This window comes from Phocoena phocoena, chromosome 11, assembly GCF_963924675.1.
Source record: "Phocoena phocoena chromosome 11, mPhoPho1.1, whole genome shotgun sequence".
Taxonomy (NCBI): Eukaryota; Metazoa; Chordata; class Mammalia; order Artiodactyla; family Phocoenidae; genus Phocoena; species Phocoena phocoena.
In genome coordinates, this window is record NC_089229.1 from 26,435,050 (window position 1) to 26,452,582 (window position 17,533).

Genomic DNA, 17,533 nt, shown 5'->3' on the forward strand with positions numbered 1-17,533 from the left:
TAAAGATTCTAATCACAGTGCTATTCCTTTGATGTAAGTTTTAGCTTTTCACTACTTTACGAAGAATAAATTACTCATATTTCAACTCACACATCCTTATCACAAGTACTGGTTCCTTTCAGGATCATTGTGATATTCGATGCCTGGGTAAAGTTTGCTCCCGTGACGATCACATTACTTTTCCCTAAGGTTGATATTTTCTGTGGCTCAATGGACTTAATGTAGAAGACCTATTGGAAGGAAAAGATTCAAACACAAGATCAAAGCTAAGAAATGGCACTGTTTGAAAAAATCTGTTTATGTGCTGCAGTTCGAAGAGATCACTGGGAAATTACAACATTTTGCAAACACAAGCAGACAGTGTTTAAATGAAATCAGTGAATTCCAGGGAGAGGGCTGAAGACTCATGTCTCTCAACATGCGACAGCATGAGGTCAAACCAATTAGTCTTTGTCTCACAAGACAGTTGAAAATACAGTTGAAGAGTCTGACATTCTGTCTGAAGAGTGAGCTATCACTAGAGTCTCAAAAATGCTCGCTGCCTTCCAGCCTCTGCAGGCTCACAACATAGCAAAATGAAGGGAAAGACGAGCAGTCCACTGACTGTAAGTCAGCACCAGACTCATCACTAAGGTGGAATAAATGTCATGCTGGATAAATTTAATTCCCAAGAAAGCAGTTCCTAGTTTTTGTTTGTTTCAGTAGGCTATCTGAATCAAGGAGTATACTGCAGCGAAAAAAAAAATCTCAAGAAATCAACCTAAGTCACCTAATATCAAGTAGCTGCATGCCTAAACCACTGGGGCCAACCATTTCCATTCTATGGTTTGCAGATACCATCTTCTCTTTGGTACCCATTACAAGCTTTATCAGGCCTTTCTTTATCAAGAAAGTCTCCCTTGGAATCCCTCATAACTGGGGCCCCATCTCATGTAGATTTATGCACCTTAATTCTCTATTTGCAACGTTTAATCAAATTCTCCTTTTTAAAAAGCCCTCTGTTTGATGGCAAGAATCATTTTCCCTTTCAAAGACAAAACAATCCTGATTTCTTTCACTTTTCTCTACAGATGCCACTGTCTATCTTTCTGATCATTTAGTAGTTGTTTCGTAGACCATTTCCAGAAAGTCTATGTTCTTCTACAATATGGACCAAACAGGACAAGATTCTAAGATTCTAGCCAATATAAAGCTCAGCAGATCTTTAGCATGAGTGAATTTTCATACTCACACTCTTGATATTTGAAAACGACCCCCAGGTCCAGAGATGCTTAATCATGTGAAATTTGGCTTAAATCATAAACACAGAGTGTATCCACTTAGAGGATAAAGTCTAGGAGGAAGCCACTTAAGGCACTGGGGGAGCTTTAGTCACATCCAGCACCTGCCTACCACCTGCTTCTTCAAGCAGCCCAGGGTCCTTTGCTCCTCTGTATGTATAATGCTCATCACGACGGACTTGCTGCACTGCTGGGGCTGCCCATCCTGCTGAAAGGATGTTTTATCATTCTGTTCCCTGAGAAACCCAGGTGCTATATGGTAAAGCAGTCACCATCACTCATTATCACTATGGATCGGTTCTGCAGATTGAGGTAAATTCATTGTTTATGTCATCACAGTAATGATGTAATACGACAGAGAATTGATTTCAGTGGCAGAATTTATTTTAATCACTTTAGTAAAGGACTTGAGCCCTGTATTTATAGAATCATGAAGGGCCCGAAAGGGTCACTTTAATTATGCTGCTAGAGTTGACTGCATTTTATGGGGGAAATTATCTGCAAGAGTGGTACTTGGAATGGGGGGGATTAGCGAAGACTTCAAGATAAATCCCTCGCAAATGCCAAGCGTGTGTTGGACAGCAAAAGGCTTACTCTTTGCTCTGACATGATGACAGCTAAGTGAACAGGTATTTGTTAAACACCTACGGGATCCCTAGGACAGCGCTAGGTGTTGTGGAGGACACACAACCTCTGCGTGCACTAGATCAGGGGTGGGCAAACTCCTGGATTTGCCTGGAGCAAATCAAATTCAGTCCGTTGCTCGTTCTTGTACAGACTATGAAAAAACTGCCAAAAGAAGAATAATATTCCATGACATGTGTAAACACATGAAATTCAAATTTCAGTGTCCATAAATAAAGTTTTTTTGGAACAGAGCCACGCCCGTCATTTGTACGGGTCTGTCTGTCACTGCTTTTGTACTACAACGGCAGAGCTGAGTCTCTGCGACAGAGATCATGTGGTTTGCAAAGCCTAAAATATTAACTGTCTGGCTCTTTGAAGAAAAAAATCTTGCCAACCCCTGTACTAGAGGATCCACTGTCTTCTTAGGGAAGCAAGAGGCTTTATGTTAAACCTCAATGCAGACTCACATTTATATCCAAGTCAGCTATGATTCTCAGGTTTCTTTGAAGATAGCCCTTCTCACTTCTTACTTAGACTGTTGATGTCTGCTCACGCAAAATTTCAAACATGCCCAGTAAATGCTACTTCTTTGCTCTCATGAGAGGCTAAAGAGAGCCTTATAACTAACCTAAAACAGATTTTCTAAAGGGGATTATATTTTGCTCCTTAAACGGCTCTACAAATACCATCAGAGGACCCGCCACGTCATCTCATTAACTTTTTAAAAATAAATTTATTTATTTAATTTATTTATTTTTGGCTGTGTTGGGTCTTTGTTGCTGCACGTGGGCTTTCTCTAGTTGCAGCGAGCGGGGGCTACTCTTTGTTGAGGTGCGTGGGCTTCTAACTGCAGTGGCTTCTCGTTGTGGAGCACGGGCTCTAGGCTCATGGGCTTCAGTAGTTGTGGCACGTGGGCTCAGTAGTTGTGGCTCGCAGGCTCTAGAGCCCTGGCTCAGTAGTTGTGGCACACGGGCTTAGTTGCTCTGCGGCGTGTGGGATCTTCCCGGACCAGGGCTCTAACCTGTGTCCCCTGCATTGGCAGGCGGATTCCTAACCACTGCACCACCAGGGAAGCCCCACGCCTCATTAACTTATTATTTCCTCTTGGGTAGAGACAGCTACTTCAAAAGGATTTGGTTTTAAAACCTTATTGTTTCGAGAAGTTTCCACTGGCTGTCTAGGAGGGGATCCAGCCCTGGCCTATCTCATGAAAGCAGATGCTTCTTGTCTGCTTGCAAAGAGGGTCAGATTAGTTGTCCTTTGCTTGCTTGGAGAACCTCTTTTAATCTTAATAAGTGCATTAAAGAGCTACCAAGAGGATCTCATTAAATAAACAGCACAGGTATACAAGGAGAAAAAAAAAAAAAAAACAGGGTTCTTATATGGCTGTACTACCTGGCTACAACAAGTCTTAGAAATAAAACATTTTCTATTTTTACTGATAAATATCCTTTAAAAATCTATTACAGACAAAAGGCCAAGAATGATCTCTCCACACACTCAGCATTTTAGATCTATTTCTGTATTTTAATCAAAAATTAATTCACAATCCGAAATGAAGTAGCAGGTCCCATAAGCTGACACATACAAGGGGTTAATTTAAAAACATAATCTAGCTTGATGCAAAGAGATAATTCCTTACAGCCCTACAGTGAAATTCCTCCCTCATCCTATGTCCGAGGATTTCCATTTATTTATCAAATCAAAATACCATTGGCAAAAAAAAAAAAAAAAAAAAAAATACCATTGGCTGTAACCCTTATCGCCCTGAGTTGCCCAGCAATTAACCTCAGAAGAGTCCACTTCCTGTCAGTTACATTTTAAAGACTTAAGAGTTATTTTTAAACGGCTGCACAATTTAAAATTATTTCATAAAATACTATGAGCTCTGGTTGCTCACAAGTTTAAATCACTCCCTGTTTGGTATAAAAAAGCACATTAGAAACTGGTTAACTAGGTAATTACAGAATAGCCAGTTATTTTTATTTATTTTTAAAAAACAAAGTCATTATAACACACTGGAAATAGCACAACCACTAAGAACTGGAAAGGTCTAAGAGGATTACTCCTGACAGTAAGAGCACTTTTTGTGAAGTCTGACGTCAACACAATTCAAATTACCATGACATTAATGGAGAAACTACCACGATGATTGAAAAGAATGTACCTCGGAAAGAGGTACAGTAGGAAGGCTCAGTTTATTAAGACCAAATTGTACTCTCTTATTCTGTTTCTTAAAAAAAAAAAATCGGAATATAGCAAAGCTCTCTATAGCCCTGGACCTGAATCAACACTCAGTAAAACATCTCTCAGATTTTCACCTGCGAAATTAGTTCAAACGGGACCGGATAAAAAGTCACATGAGGGCTTCCCTGGTGGCGCAGTGGTTGAGAGTCTGCCTGCCGATGCAGGGGACACGGGTTCATGCCCCAGTCCGGGAAGATCCCACGTGCCGCAGAGCGGCTGGGCCCGTGAGCCATGGCCGCTGAGCCTGCGCATCCGGAGCCTGTGCTCCGCAACGGGAGAGGCCTCGGCGATGAGAGGCCCGCGTACCACAAAAAAAAAAAAAAAAAAAAAAAAAAAAAAAAAAAAAAGTCACATGAATTCAAAACCAGCTGGAAATCTGAAACCAAAGGACATTAGAGAGATGAAAGGGAGCACAACTAATTAAAGGAAAGTGTCCTGTAGGGCCCTACAGGGGTATTCGGTTCAGAATTATTTAACATCTTTATTAATGACCGAAAAGGATGGAAGTAATATATTAATGAAATGTATAAATCGAGAAGAGTGGTAACCAGCAGTGGAGATGGTAAAGTGTAAAAGGAGGTGAGACGTGGAAAGAAAACAGCAAAATACAATACCGCCGAGGAAAAATGAAAGCGTTAAATAGAACGAAAAGGTTGTGTCCATCCGCTGCTCAGCCCCCAGGTGAATGCCCCTTGGTGGGGGCCCCTGGGACAGGTCCTTGGGAGACTGGAATGTAACTTGGTCCCGGGAATTGTCAAGAGTTAGAATGCCAACTGAGATGGACCTGGAGACTTCTAAGAAGGTGACAGACCAAGGCCCTGTGCAGAGAGATTAAGGCTTGCTTCTGTGACCTGGGGGACTTGAAGGCGAGGCTGCCGAGGCCAGTTTATAAAGTAGTTACTCTTCGTCACTGAACTTCCCAAATGAGACTCCTGAGACCCGGACGGGGTGCCCAGGACTCTGTGACCAGGGAGGGTAGCGTCTCCCCTCTAGCAGAGACCCCACCACTCAAACCCCACCCCCTTGCTGAGTTTCAACTTCACCGTGAGACTCTTGCCATTCCCCTCTCCTGAAGGCCTCAGTTTCCCATCTGAAGGCTCTTCTGCTCTCCCCGTCTTGGAAAAGATGCCAGCCTTGCCTGGGTCCAACTTCTTCACGCTGACTGTGCCCCAGCCTACCCCCCTCGTCCCAAGGCTTCAATGCTAATGCACCCCCCTGACAGCCTGCCCAGGCCATGGATGGGGCAGGCCGTGCCAGCCTAATGCCAAGAGAAGAAGTCCCTTCCAGACTGACTTCTATCATCAATACTACACTGAGGTCACACAATGTAGAGCAGTGATTAAAGCTGTGGGCCCTGGAGTCAGATGGCCTGGGTTCAAATCTCATGTCTGTCATTTACTACCTACTGACCCTGTGCAAGTCAACATTTGTCTATCAAATGGGGAAAACAGGCCCATTGTGAGGCTCAAATAAAGAGGCACTTTGAGCTCAGGATATAGCATAGGCTGCACAAATACAGGTCACCGCTACTCAACTTGGCACATTCTGGAATTCCTGTGCATAACTTTTTCTGCTGTGCACACTCAGATGCTTCATGAAAATGAATCTTACTTCCTTTAAAATACTGTAAGTTCTACAACGCAAACTCCAAAGGGCACACACTTTGCCTACCTGCCCAGCACACAGCAGGTGTTTAAGAAACACTTTTTGAATGAATGAATGAATGAACGAATGAGTGAATAAAGGAGCAATTGGCCATGAACCCCACGGCACCCAGCACAGAGCTAGGCCCACAGAAGCTACTCAACAAGGTACATAATAAAGTTGATTTCATTTTCAAGGCAAGGACCCTGAAAGAGGTGATTTGGATTGCTAGTGAGAAGTTAAAATGCAATCAAAAGTGACGGAGGAAGAGAAGTCACAAGGAAGAGAAAGAATATGAATTCTCCGAGAGCAGGAGAACATGGTTTTGTATGGTGTATTTCTACCCGGCGGTGATAAGCGCAACAAATATTAGAACATCATATCACAGATCTCCACAACCTTTCCTTGACAACAGGAAAGAAGAGCAGCCACCTCTTCTCTCAGCAGGTGGAGAGATATAAGATTGTTCCGAAAAGGAAGGAAAAGAGGTTAGGGCAGGGCAACAGGGCCAACCGTCTCTGACAGAGACTGGCCCTTACAGCTGAAAATACTTCCCATCTAAAGGGCAAATGTAGATTTTTGAGTTATTATCCCTGTTCTGGTGATGCTTTTCCTAACGCAGCCCCCTGGTACATGACAATACGTGCTTTTAGGTCACAGTCAAGGGATGGGTCATAGGGTCATGAAACAGTGTGAGGGCAACAGAGCATAACAGGGGTTGAGCCAGGAACCCTCTCTCATAAATGCCACATCCATGGATGCGCAAATTCATGCACTAAAAAAAAATGTCTTGAAGAGCACTGTACTTGGTATAGGCTCCAGGGTCATTTCAATCTTGTGGGTTTTTTTGTTTTTTTTTGCGGTACGCGGGCCTCTCACTGTTGTGGCCTCTCCCATTGCGGAGCACAGGCTCCCGACGTGCAGGCTCAGCGGCCATGGCTCACGGGCCCAGCCGCTCCGCGGCATATGGGATCTTCCCGGACCGGGGCACGAACCCGTGTCCCCTGCATCGGCAGGCGGACTCTCAACCACTGCGCCACCAGGGAAGCCCTCAATCTTGTTTTGTCCCATAATTTCCTGCATCTTTCTGCTCCAGCCAAATCTAATCACTTAGGGTCTCCCATAATGGGTACCCTGGAATTTTCTGGTGACCCACTATGCTTTTGCAGTGCTAGCCCCTCTGCTTAGAAGACCCACTCCTCTGTCTCCATGTGTCTTCTTCCCTCAACTACTGGCTGAAATGCCATCTTGTGTCAATCCATCCATCCATCCATCCAAGACTTATCCAACCACACTGATTAAGCGCTTTTACCTGCCAGGCACTGGGTTTAAATAATCAGGAATGACTAAGCCAAGGCCCCAGGCACAGAGAGGTTCTCTGGGTTTGTATACTGCCTGGTACCTTCCCTAGGTTAATATTTTTTTATATTGTATTCTTATCTATGTGCTCATGTACATATAAGATTCTCGAGACTGAGGACAAGATATGTGCCCCGCCCCCCGTGGTATCCACGGAGTTCAGTGTAATGGTATCTACTAGGCGCTTGATAAACACCTGCAGAGAGAATCAACCCTAGCTCAGCATCAGGAAGCCCAAGACTATGTCTGTACCATTCACATTTCGCGTCCCCATGCCTGGCACATAGGAAGCACTCAGTGTGTATGTGGTGTGGACGATGCACTGAATGAAAGCCCTCGATGCTTCTCTGCTAGGAATAGAGTGTTCAGTGCTTCATTCAAGGCCAGCATGAGAATCAAACTGGAAACCTGGATTTACACATTCCGCATGATAACGAGAAGACAGCAGCGTCTCACAAAGCATGAGAAATCCCTCCGGAGACACATACTACTCCACTCCCTATTAACCAAAACTGAGTTTCTCAACTGAGTCATGTATTTAAAGAAAACATTTCAGTATCAACACAATGTCTTTCTCCAGTATGACATTGCTTATATGTGGAATCTTAAAAAATGGTACAAATGAACCTATTTCCAAAACAGAAATAGAGTCACAGATGTAGAAAACAAACCTATGGTTACCAATGGGGAAAGCGGGGGAGGGCGGGTGAATTGGGAGATTGGGATTGACACATACACACTGCTATACATTGGGCTGGCCAAAAAGTTCGTTCGGGTTTTGTTCTCCGTAAGACGTTACAGAAAAACCTGAACAAACCTTTTGGCCAACCCAATATAAAATAAGGACCTTCTGTACAGCACAGGGAACTCTACTCAGTACTCTGTAATGACCTATATGGGAAAGGAATTTTAAAAGGAGTGGATATAAGTATACGTGTAACTGATTCATCTAAGCCCATGTACCACAGCTACTGAGCCTGCACTCTAGAGCCCACGAGCCATAACTACTGAGCCCGCGAACCACAACTACCAAAGCCTGCGTGCCTAGAGCCCGTGCTCCGCAACAAGAGAAGCCACCGCAATGAGAAGCCCACGCACTGCAACGAAGAGTAGCCCCCGCTCGCCACAACCAGAGAAAGTCCGTGCACAGCAACGAAGACCCAACACAGCCAAAAGTAAAATAAATTTAAAAAATTTAAAAAAAAAGAACTGGATGAATTTCCAGAGAATTATGTTGAGTTAAAAAGGCCAGTCCCCAAAGGGTACCTCTGGGTGATACCATTTGTTTAAAGTCTTTGACATGATAAAATTATAGAAATGGAGAATAGATTAGTGGTAGCCAGGGGTCAGAAATAGAGAGTGGGAGGGAGGAAGTGGGTGTGACTATAGACAGGCAACGTGGGGGAGACCTGAGGTGACAGGGCTGTTCTGGATCTTGACTGTTGTCACTGTCAATATCCTGGTTGTGATACTGTGCTATCATTTCGCAAGATGTTACTATTGGGGGAAACTGGGTAAAAGATATATGAGATCTCTCTGTATTATTTTCTCACAACTACATGTGAATCTACAGTTACCTCAAAATAAATTATTTTTCTCCCAAAACAATCATGAAAAAGAAGAACAAAGTTGAAGGACTCACACTTTCTGATTTCAAAACTTATTACAAAATAGTGTCTTATTACAAAATAGAACAGACGTATAGACCAACGGAATGGGATATATAGCATAGAAGTAAACTGTTGCATATACAGTCAAATGATTTTTGATAAGGGTGCCAAGAATATTTAATGGGGGAAAGGACAGTTTTTTTCAACAAACAGTCTTGGGAAAACTGGATACCCACACAGAAATGAAGTTGGATCTTTACCTTACACCATATATGAAAATTAACTCAGAATGGATCAAAGACCTAAATATAAGGATTAAAACTATAGAACTCTTAGAATAAGAGCTTTATGACATCGGATTCGGCAATGATTCCTTGGATATGACACCCAAAGCACAGGCAAGAAAATAAAAAAATAAATTGCACTTCAATAAAATCAAAAACCTCTCTGCATCAAAGGATACAATCAACAGAGTGACATATAAAGACCTCCGACAATTCAACAGCAACAAAAAAAACCTGATTATAAAATGGACAAAACGCTTGAATAGACATTTCTCCATAGAAAACATGGCACACAAATGGCCAATAAGCACACGAAAAGAGTCTCAATATCACGAATCAGTAGGGAAATGCAAATCAAAACCACAAGAGAACACCACCTTATACCCATTTAAGACGGATACTATAAAAAAACGAAAACAGCAAAGTGCTGGAAAGAACGTGGAACGCTCATACGCTGTTGGTGGGAATGTAAAACGTCAGAGAGATAAGGAAAACAGAATGGTGTTCCTCAAAAAATTAAAAATAGTATTACCATATGATCCAGCAACTCCACTTCTGGGTACCTACCCGAAAGAACTGAAACAGGGTCTTGAAGAGGTGTTTGTACACACCTGTTTATAGCAGTATGAGTTACAATAGCCAAAAGCTGGATGCGACTCAAGTGTCTATCAATGGATGACTGGATAAACAAATGTAATATATACAAAAAAATGGAACATTATTCAGCCTTAAAGGACATTCTGACCCACGCTACAATATGGATGAACCTTGAAGACATTATGTTAAGTGAAATAAGCCAGTCACAAAAAAGACAAATCCTGTTTGATTCCACTTAACTGAGGTACCTAGAGCAGTCAAATTCATAGAGACAGAAAGTAGAATGGTAGCTGCCAGGGCTGGGAGAAGAGAAAATGAGGAGTTATTGTTTAATGGGTACGAGGTTTCAGTTTTGCAAGGTGAAACATGTTCTGAAGATGGATGGTGGTGATGGTTGCTCGACAATGTGAATGTACTTAACTCTACTGAACTTGTACACTTAAATATGGTAAATTTTATGTTATGTGTATTTTACCAAAATTTTTAAAAAAACAACTGAAACAACAGCAAAAGAGAAGTTTAATTTTTTTTTAAAAGCCACTGCCTTTCTGATTCAAACACCTGTCACTATGCCTTAGTTTCATAAACCAATGGGAAGAGAAATGTGGCTCATCACTTAATAAAACCTCAAAGACTTTAATAAAAGTCTGAAGATACTGGCACACCAAGCTTTCCTAATGCCTTTAATTAACTTCATAATCCATTTTGATTCACATTCCCTTTGCTTGTTACTAAGTTCACCTAAAGTTACTCTCAACTTTTTGGTAGTGATTAAAAATGTGCTACTTATTTATATTGGCACCTGACCTTAAGTAGCAGCAAATGGATACATCAAAGCCACAGATTAGCCAAGAAATAGAAAACTGAGCCTTTAAGAACAAAACATGTTACTGTTTTTAATTTGTCTGTTCCCACTAGACCCAAGGTTAATGAGAACAAGAACTTGTCCTTTTTTTTCACCACATAGTAGATGCTCAATTAACTTCCATCAAATGAATGAAGTCAGCATTTGTGTACTAAATGCATCTACCTGGAAATGTTTACATGGTCATGTTCTCTCTTTTCAAACACATCTGTCAGTTGAGCTTGGTGATTTACTGTGAAGAAAATAAGAGGAATTTCCAAAGAAATTTCATGGAAAGTATTTTTCCATGAAAAACAGTTTTGAGAAGTGAAGAGAAATGTATATTTACTACATAGACACAACTCTTTGTTTTGACATTATTGACTACTGGTTAGATCATCTCTGCAAAGAAAAATAATCCAAAGAGATTCGTTTATATATTTTGCATAGACACACCTAGCCCTCACATACCCCACCCCCCCAAAAAATGCAATCATAACATGTGGTTAAACACTGAAATCCCCTCAGTGCTGTGTGCTCTATACTTCCTTATAACTCTCCCTGAGAGCCACGAAGTCAGATTTAAAATTTTACTTTTACCGGGCCTTCATTTTTCATAATTACAGATTTTTAATTTATTTTATGCGAGTGTGCAGCTTCTGATGTATTGAGCCAATTAAATGCAACTTGGTTAAAAACCAAAGGTAAAAAAGGGAATTTGGGTAGAAAGTAAAATAGGGAATTTTTAAAAGGAACCCAAAGTAGCGGGAGATGTTACTGCCATTCAAAGGGGGATTTTCCCATTATCGATATGAAAACAGGGTCTGACCTGCAAGCCCTGGGTGGTTCTGTTACTTGTCTTCTCCTTGAATCTTCCTCCTCCTGCTGTCTTGGGTGGGGCCCATTTCTCAAAAGCCACTGGACAGAGGTCCTGAAATGAAGAATATCCCTTCAACATCCGAACTGGTGGAAAGTCGAAGTTTGAAATAAAGGCAAAAGACAGGCTGGGGCTAGGTGGTCACAAATATTTACTTTTGGTTAAACCCTGTAATACTGAAAATGTCACCTTACCTGGTTCCTCTTGTAATCAGAAGGGTCGCAAGCTGTGAAGGGATGGATACATTTTCCCTCACTTTCACACCAAGCACAGCCAGTTCCAATACATACTGGGCATCTGGCAACACAGAAAACCAACTTAATTCCCGTATTTTTAGGAAAACGTTCATATCCTAGAATTTCCCTCTGCGATGCTGCATGCGAGCATTTAAAAGAAGAAAAAAATCCCTGGATAGACTGTGATGCACCCAGGGGAGAGAGGACAGTCCTTTGGGGCTAGGGATATAGTACTGACTTTATGCCCTGCTCTGAGCAGCCCTCGGGGCTGATGGACCATCATTACACTTGCTGGGCGGTTGCCATGGAAACCTGAAGCTGGGGTCACCGGGTATGCCAGTAGATAACAGGAACCCACTGAATCTGTTTCTGAATCCAGTTCTGCTATTTGTCTACCTTCAGGTAAGTTTCCCTCTGGAGACTGATCTCCCCCAGCCCCCCCATAAACCCACCCTTACTCACTGGAGCAGAAACACTGCCAAATGCCTGGAAGACAGGAAACTAAAAGTGCTACCTGGCGAGCAGAGAAAACAGGGTGCCAGTGTTTGCTTTTTAATCAAATTAAGGAAGAACTGTGTCTACTAATCAAACAACCATACATGGATAACAGCGGAAGACTTGAAAAGCACTTAATAGGATAATCAGTGTTAAAGCAAGAACAATAAAAATGGAAATCGAGGTGGGTTTGGAAAGGTAGCCAAAGGAGGCAAAAGGAAGGCTCAGCCCGGGGACAGTGAGAGGACTAGATCAGGGAGAGGGGACACATGTGCGTTTCATGTATTCTTCCAGAAATGCCAAGGCATCCCGAGACTCTGAACTACAGAAATGGCAGTCTCGGTGGGAAAAGAAAGCACAGACTCGCCTAAGGGTTCACCTGCCACCAAAGTGCGCTCGAAGCAGGTTTGTGACACACGCTCTTATCGCTACCCCTCAAGTGTGATGACTTTACTAAGTGCTTTTCGAAGGGGAAGTAGGTACCCAAGGAAAGGGTGCTCCCCCTCTGGGGAGCTGTGGGTCTGAGGTCTGGTTCTTAATTACCTAGCTGCGGACCTGGGGCAAGGCGCTTCCTCTCACCAGGCCTTACAAGTGTGGGTGCAGGAGCTGTGTTCTGTTTAAACTCTCCTTGAGCTACACAGGTCTATGTAACTCTCCCCCTTTTTCTTTTTTTTCCCCATTTTCATGGACTCTCTGTATCAAGTTTGGTGTTTTTCCTCCCTGAATCGTTCTGCTTGTTAGAAATCACTGAATTCAATCCCTCTTTCAAAGTGCAGCGGTGGTAAAGGTGAAGTCCAGCGGCTCCCGTTCATATAGCTGTAGGGTGACCTCCCAACTCAGCATCGAGTTCGAATGCCTTTACCCTGAAGAAACAATGGTTCCCAGACCAGACCCAAAGAAACCCACGTTTGGTACTCACACAGGTGGTCAAGCAAACCACTGAAAGAGCTATAGAATCACTAATAATACAGCTTCCCACTGTTTCCATGGGAACATCCATCCCATCTTGCAGCTGGAAACCCAGGAATCTGGGAGACATATTTCCTCTGTCTTCCGTCCGCTTTAGAAGCAAGGAGTGAGGTGTGGTCCTAACTCAGGGGGGTACGTAGCTCAACAGGGCCAAACGCAGTACAAAAACGTGGGTCACAATTAACATGTTCTTTTGATGACAGAGACTTCCTCTTGTGCTTCTCCTTGACCGTGACTTCCCCTTATCTCATGCTCAGACTCTCTTCCTTGACTCAAATTCCCAAAGCCAGTCTGATCAGGTGAGAACCTAGCAGCACCCCTTCGCCTGTTACTTCAAGGCCACCTTTTGGTTGGAGGGATGTATTTCCCTGTGGGTAAAATACACCCAAGCACAGCTGTTGGCCTCTTCTCTGCTCCACCTCACTTGGCAGGGCTTGAACAAGTCAGCTTATTAGCTCAGGGGCTCTCCTGTCTCCCGTTAGGCCATGCTCCAAAAGGCACCTTGGAAAGTTCTCCTCCACAAAAGAGGTCTTTAGGAAATCGAAGAGTAAAGCAAATAAATACATTAAAACCAATGAGAGAATATTCACATGTTAAATAAAATCTTACTCTCTTAATGATGAGCAGTTGGTAAAGTTGAATCTTTTTGACACACTCCAGGAACTGAAGGAGAACGTCACGTTGACAACGAAAACATCTGGAGCAAAGGGGAAAAAGAAGTCATTGACGGTGGAGCCCTGCTATCGTCAAGCAAAGCTGTAAATGCAAAAATTAAATATTTTTTGCCTCCTCCACAAAGAGGGTGGGGTGTGCCAGCTGTTCGCTAACATTTCAATCAGTACGTGGCTCCTTCCCGGGGGCCATTCACGTCAGGCAGCCGAAGTGCACAGCACAAGCCTCCAAACAGACCCGGGCCCACCTAGCGTTCCAGGCCTCCCACGGACAATCACTAAGAAAAAGCCATTTCACAGCCCATTTACAGCTCATACTCTCCCTGGGATCACTATCTCAGCTTGTAATTGGCCACAGCATAAGAATAAAACAAGTCACCGAGCAAGAACTGCCTAGAACATGATAACCAGAATGTTAGAGAAGAAATCCTGCACCTTCAGAAAAATCCATACTATGGATATTTACCTAACAAACTCCAAAGTGTGGTTCCCATGGGCTGAGAGCCATGATCTTCTTGGAGTCAACTGTTGCCAAATCTATGATGAAGGTTTTCTTATTTGCTTTCGAAAACCTACCCATGGGTTAGAAAACCCCCAAAGAATAAAGTAATAAGATAAAAACTCTGCTAAATCAGCATGAGAGAAATGGCATATTTCCTATACCTCTTTAACTTACATACTCTACCCTAGGTGATCCCTAAATCTGGTTGTGTATCAGAATCACTTGAGAAATTGATGAAAATATAGATTCCAGAGCCACACTCCTAGATATTCTGACTCAGCAGGGCTGGGGGATGTCCGGAATCTGTCTGTAATCTCCCCATGTACTGACTGTGTATAGCCAGGTTTCGGTGAAGCAGCCTGGAGCGGTGCCTTTCAAATCCTGTTGTGGCCAGGGACCAGTGCTACTCTGTGACATCTTCATTGTCACCCATTTTGGCATTAATATCTTCTTCCTTTTATGAATTAACGGGGAGAGCAGATGATGCTTTTAAAATGAAAAGTCTTTCCTTGAGAAATTAAGAAGTTGGCCTAACTTTGTTGGCACCCCTAATTTTTCAACTGAAATATTATTAGTATATGATTCCAAAAGTCTGAGAACCCTTACTTTAAGGGGTTCTCTTCAGCAGGAACAGTCATTCTGAAAGCCAGGATGCCACATAAAATTCTGCTCACATAAAGTGGGTATATGTGAAATGATAATCCTCTGTTCCAAAGACAAGAAGGTTTGGAGGGCTGGCGTGACCTCTCAGCAAGAGCATTTGAACAGACACTTGATAATTGTTAGTAGCATGAACATATGGACAATAAGTACTGAGGGACTCCCAGTGAAAATACATATCAATGGAATCAACAAGTGTCCAGTGATGGAGACTAGCAAGAGTTGTACTTTCCTGAGTATCAACTGTGCACAAAATACTACTGGGAAATATCACAAGGAAACGAATATATATGCTCTCTGCTCTGGAAGCATTCGCAGTTATTCTAGAAGAGATAAAATAACTTAGGTGAAAAAGCACAGTGACAGTATAGTCAAGGAAACACCCTCCGAGTGGTTCAAGTTCCATGCAGCACCTGGGTACCAAGATTGGGGTGCAGGTGGGGAACCCAGAGGGTACTGGAACGATCGGGATGATTAGAGCAGAATCTGTCAAGGCTATATGGAAGAGGTGACTTTTCAAAGCAGAAGGGAGACAGGATTTGGTGAAAGAGGCAAAGCCACTACAGGCCACAAACAAAGGTTTGGCAATGGCCACTGGCTGGCTGAATGCAAGAGGCGGGAAGTGGGTTTGTTTGCCTGCTCAGAATATGGAAGGCATCCAGAGAAAAGGGCAGACAAAGGGTTGGGTTCAGTTGACGGAGGCTGTAAAAACAATCCACTACACTGTAAATCAACTATATTTCAAGTTTTTTAAAAAGATTTTTAAAAATTTTAAAAAGCAATCAATTAGCTTTCCAAGGTGATCTCAAATACTTCCGGGGCTTCCCTGGTGGCGCAGTGGTTGAGAGTCCACCTGCTGATGCAGGGGACACGGGTTCGTGCCCCGGTCCGGGAAGATCCCACATGCCGCGGAGCGGCTGGGCCCGTGAGCCATGGCCGCTGAGCCTGCGCGTCCGGAGCCCGTGCTCCGCGACGGGAGAGGCCACAACAGTGAGAGGCCCGCATACCGCAAAAAAAAAAAAAAAATCAAATACTTCCGAAGCTTATGTTACAGGTGAGCAAGACCTGCATTTTAATAACCCACGAACTTGACTCTACTTCTTCCTGACCCAGAAGGACTCATGAATCCTCAGTCTGTCCATTGTATTAACTCCTAACCATCCTTTGAATCCACCCACTTCGCTCCACCCTTACCTGTCTTCAACAGTTTCAGCTCTCAGTCCCATCACCCGGTCACTGCCACAGCTTCCCTTCTCTCTGACCTTTCAGAACTCAGCCCTTCCCTCCTCCTGTCCCATTCTCCACCTGCGGCCATTCATTCAACAGAAATTTATTGATCATCAATGGCTACTTTGTGCCAGACACTTTGTACCTTCTTTGGTATCCATTTTCTATCATTCTGCTTTCTACCTTATTTGCCTTGGCCATATAGAACCTCTTCTGGCTCCTCAGACAAAGCTTTTTCTCTCCTTTTGGCCATCACACTAGTTGGTCTCTGACTGCATTACTCTTCCCCTTCTTCTTTGTCCAGCTCAACCCTATTCATCCTCCAGGAAGTTTTCCTTGCCCCCTCACCTGCCCCCCCAAGTCCAGTTAGGTGCCCTTTTCATGTGCTTCCCATGGTGTGCTATGTTTCCTGCATGCTACCCACTGCCCTGTAAGGTCCCGTTTACTCATCTCTACCCCAAGAGGCTCTAAATACTGTGAACAAGGACCAGGGGAGTGTTTTCGGTCACTGCCTCCCTACCATTAAGCACAGTGTCTGGCACGTAGATGCTCAGTAAATACTTCCTGTATGAATGAACAAATGCAATGAACTTCAGATGATAAAATATTGGCCGTTCTGTTTTCTCATCTCATCAAGGGCATTCCCAGCTGTTCAGATCTATGAATTATCTAAACCATCCACGTAAGGTCAGCCCAAAGGTCTCTGGCTTGACTCCACTCACCTAACCAACTTACCATCCTCTGTCATTCTCCAGCCACATGTGACTGTGGGGTCCTGCACTCATGTGATGAGTGGAGCAGAGGTGAGCGGGACTGAGGGGAAAAGTGGGAAGCAAGGGGTAGGGGGAGAGAGATTCTACAGTGCGGGACTATTCAGATTCTGTCATTTAACTTGTTTCCTGGGCAATCTGGACTCAGAGGTTTCTCCTGCCTGCTTCATTTTCTAACAACAACAACAAAAAAAATAGCAGAGTCCACTTGCCTTTGTAGGTTGCTCTGGTCGGGATGCTGCAGGTGCAGGTCTCATTGGATACACTTTTACCCTTGCAGAGCATCCTGCCGGTGTCCACGTTCTGCACCATGCACTCCGAGTGTCTTGGAGAGAAGCTTCCCACCACAGTCACTGTCGTCTGTGTGGGGAAGAAATTTCAGGAATCAAATTAGTGGTTTTTTCCATCATTTCCATCCATCCTAGAGACTTAAATGAACTCACCTCTGACTTGCCATAGAAGGAGAATTTCTTAGATTGCCAATATAAAGAAAGAGATGTTTTGTTGGCTATTTAATTTGCTCTTTTGTGAATCGCATATTCATATCCTTGGACCATTTTTTCTGCTTTGTGTGTATTTTTCTTATCAATTTTAAGAGCTCTCTGTATAGTACAGATATTAATCCTTATCTGTC

General features: G+C 43.3%; 1 protein-coding gene across 1 annotated transcript in view; it reads right to left on the minus strand.

Moving 5' to 3' along the window:
• PLXNC1 (plexin C1) overlaps positions 1-17,533 on the minus strand; it is a 139,004-nt gene that overhangs the window by 59,652 nt on the left and 61,819 nt on the right. Inside the window, exons 6-10 of the mRNA XM_065887163.1 lie at positions 17,112-17,259; positions 13,679-13,766; positions 11,564-11,666; positions 11,322-11,423; positions 91-230 (exon numbers count right to left, since the gene is read on the minus strand). Of these exons, the coding sequence (XP_065743235.1) occupies positions 91-230; positions 11,322-11,423; positions 11,564-11,666; positions 13,679-13,766; positions 17,112-17,259 (581 nt within the window). The remainder of the gene's footprint in view (positions 1-90; positions 231-11,321; positions 11,424-11,563; positions 11,667-13,678; positions 13,767-17,111; positions 17,260-17,533) is intronic.